This window comes from Papilio machaon, chromosome 14, assembly GCF_912999745.1.
Source record: "Papilio machaon chromosome 14, ilPapMach1.1, whole genome shotgun sequence".
Lineage (NCBI taxonomy): Eukaryota > Metazoa > Arthropoda > Insecta > Lepidoptera > Papilionidae > Papilio > Papilio machaon.
Window position 1 is genome coordinate 6,873,962 of NC_059999.1, and position 3,568 is coordinate 6,877,529.

Sequence of the window (3,568 nt, forward strand, 5' to 3'; positions counted from 1 at the left end):
TATAATTACTTAGAAACCGTTTTTCTCAAACAGGTGTTGAAGTGGTGTAAATTCATGCTTCAACTTTTAACGAACGTTGAAAATATTCTTTGGGACTTTTCTATTTTTCTTGTATACCTTGAATTTCTTGATCGCAAACTTTAATGTAAATATTTTATTTAAATTCTTGGCATTTATTTTTCAATTTTCTAAAAAGTTCATTACCGTTAAATATGTTGCTTTTAAATGGTGAAAGGAATTGATATTTCATTATAATTAATTATGTTAATTTTAATAATATTATTTAATTAGTCTTCTAGTCTTCTGTAGCCTTAGATTGACCTTGCTTCAATTAAAAGGCTAAGCAACGTCAATCAAATCTATAAAAAAACATGTTTTTAATTTTAATTTCTGTGGGTAATTATTTTTTATCTTTTATATTATCTGTACCTGTAACTGACATAATGATATTCATAATTGTCAATATCATAACCTAATATTTTTGTGTTTTTAAATAAAATTTTATGATGTATGCCGTTAATACGCAATGATAATATTTACCAACGTGGGAAGATTGGATAACGAAGAAATCACTTTTAGAAGAAGAGCTTTAAGAGATGCTGTTATTTGTGTTGGATGGATAAAAATCGCAAGTATTATTTTTTATACTTATTTTAAAAATATTGCCTGGTATAATTGAATAGTGGTAGAATTTACAGCAACGTTTACCACTTCAATGACCCCGACGACCTGTGCAATACCATGACCACAAAGAACATAGCTGAAAAAATTCCACGTTTATTCTGATAAGCGTCTGTGCTGAAGACTAAATTATAGCCGTTCTTCCCACCTTTTTCTAACAAGTAAGGGATAGTAGGAGGAAAACTTTATTTCAATTTAGCATTTTAATTTTGCGTTGTTAATCATTGTTTTCGTTCTTTCCAGAGTTCTGTGGTTTGTTATTTGATAATGTTCTTTCTGTCGTTTATGAATACAAATACGACAATGGGTTATATAATACAAATTATGACTTTACTACCAATTGTGCCTCAGGTTGTGCTTGCTGTTTTATTGTTTTTGGGAGCGGTTGAGGTAAGCATTTTATTTTATACATTGCTCAACGAAGATCGGTCTTAAAAAAACTTTTAAGATATTGTTTAATATGGCGGGTTACTGCCAAATGACGAAGACTTCTTGGCGAAACATTTTATTGTAAAAAATGTTATAAAAGATCTAAAACACCACTCAAATATGACAAACACTTTATTCTCAGAACACTTATAAGTCGTAAGTAAGACGAGAGTAGGCGGCTTGTTATGTAGGTAGTGTCCCGCTACATTATCATGCTCATACATACATACCGTGCTTGGAACCATTATTTAAGTAGGTAAAATATGGGAAGCGACATATTTGTATACCATTTTAAGGAAATCGTGCAAACGCATGAACGTGAAATTTGACCGAGATAAAGTTAATGTGCAAAAGAAATAAATAAAGCTATTTTTTTATTAAAAATGAAAATTTTTGAATCTGAATTAAGGTAGAATTTCGAACAATGTACGACCACTAGTTGTATGTACATAAAAATACCACGATTACTTCCACTATCACTATTTTGATTGTCATCAAGAAGTTGTGATGCAAATTCTGTTGCTGAATTTTGTGTTACGTTTTCGGAGTCTATGATTTGAAGTTTAAATTTTCGATCGATAGTCAGATACTAACGCCAAATAGTATTTTTTTTAATTGAATCAAAATATTTATGAGCAGCAATCTAAAATCTGAACGGATCTGGATGAATTCGGATCAGAGATAACTAGAGATTTCTATTTGACGAGAACAAATGCGCTGGTGACAGTTACAAATTAAATAAAAATTACAATCAATTTGTTGCAGCGACGTGTTCCAGTTCTAAAGATGGCAATATGGATGTGTGTGGTGATAGGTGGTTACAATGCCTTGCTGGGAACAATAGGCTTTGCCTACTATATACGGACTGGGTATCTGACGATGCACTTTCTGTTAGCTGTGATGTTTGCTGTACTCGCCGTATCAATATTTGGTAAATTTCTTTAAATTTTTCTTCATTTTATATCGTTTTTAAAATAATAATTTAAACAATAAAAAAGATTGTAGTAGCCTTGACGAAACCGCTTGAAAAGTACAGATTTAAATTTAGAATTTTTATTTATTGTATAAATATGTATTTTACTGACTGTATCTATACTTTTGTAGCCGAGAAAAACATTACTCTGCTGCCAGTAACAAATGTTATTTTTACCACGTTCTCATAAATGAATTTTGTTTTAGCTGTACTGTGCAACGATATACTTTTAATACAAAGTTACAAACAAGTGCTAACCCAATCTGTTCCGACATTGCCAACCGAGACAGCGATATCAGTCGATACCTAAGTTTGAATCATACAAGAGTGAACAAATTAATAAAGATTGATTTATTGTTTTTTTTTTCATAAAAAATAGGTATATTTGTTTAATTTTAATTGTTTTGATCCAAAAGCAAAAATTTAATCAATACAAATAGGGGTGTCTATGTAGTATAAAAAATCGTATTTCGTATTTACGATGCATTTGTGTAGTTGATAACGGAACACTAATTATTAAAAATTTTGTGTGTCTGTCTGTCTGTATGTATTTCTGCAAGACCGCGTTTATTCCTGGTAATCTTCGGAACTGCTGGATTAATTTTGGCGGGGAGGTAGCGCAGGCTAGCATATTATAAGGCTACTGTTATATCAGTTTTGAGCCTATGGCGGGCTCTTTTTCAAGGTGAGTGGGACTGATATTACTTCAGCTTAACGGTCGTGGTCAGTCTCTCACTCTTATTATTTTATAATAATGTCTTACTAAATTTTTAGATAAGGAATTTTTATATTTTATTTCCGTTTCATTGTGACCAGAATACCCGATACTTATTGATCGATTTGCTTATTCTTACCCTGGTTATAGATGATAGACAAATATCACAGTTTAAAGTTAAACACTAGCTATTAAATAAGTGTTGGTTATATTCATATACTAGTATTCCAAGTTACTATATGTAAGATATGAGAAATTCTATACATATAACATAGCAAATTTAATCTAGCAAGTGGACTAAAAGTAATATTTTCTGAAAGCATAGTGAGTAGTATATTTTATCAGGAATATAGATGAAAATATATAAAAGTTTGGTAACTTTTCTTTCAATATATCAAATTGGTGTTATGTTTATGTGAATCATCTATACTCTTTTACTATATTACTTTGAAAATTACCTGACTCGTATTACAAAAAAACACTCCGGAAAAGAAAATTAAAGATAGGCAATGCATCTGTATCTACCTATATAATATAAGCAAACAAAGACTTTAAAAATGTAAATTATTACAAATCAAGTCCTAAGCATAACCCCGCGCCACTTATAAAAGGCGACCATTACACTATTTTTTTATTTTTTTCTGGAATGTTCTATTAGTTGGAAAATTGTGAGATAGAGTATGTGGTGAATATTAATGAGAGACAGTGAGACAAACTTAGGTACCATAAATATTATCAATTAATTAAATATTGTCAGTCAGTAGGTGAGT

General features: G+C 30.4%; 1 protein-coding gene across 1 annotated transcript; it reads left to right on the top strand.

Annotated features, from left to right (window-relative positions):
- Nucleotides 1-526: 526 nt before the first annotated feature.
- On the top strand, nt 527-2,409 carry LOC123721653. Its single transcript, XM_045681013.1, has 4 exons — nt 527-628; nt 925-1,071; nt 1,876-2,041; nt 2,290-2,409. The coding sequence occupies exons 1-4, from the start codon at nt 527-529 to the stop codon at nt 2,391-2,393; spliced, it is 519 nt and encodes a 172-aa protein (XP_045536969.1). The 3' UTR covers nt 2,394-2,409.
- The last annotated feature ends 1,159 nt before the right edge of the window (nt 2,410-3,568 follow it).

Coding starts and splice junctions, on each gene's coding strand:
- LOC123721653 (XM_045681013.1), top strand. CDS start 527: ATGATAATATTTACCAACGTGGGAAGATTGGATAACGAAGAAATCACT. Junction 629..924: donor GTGTTGGATGGATAAAAATC/GCAAGTATTATT, acceptor CGTTCTTTCCAG/AGTTCTGTGGTTTGTTATTT. Junction 1,072..1,875: donor TGTTTTTGGGAGCGGTTGAG/GTAAGCATTTTA, acceptor AATTTGTTGCAG/CGACGTGTTCCAGTTCTAAA.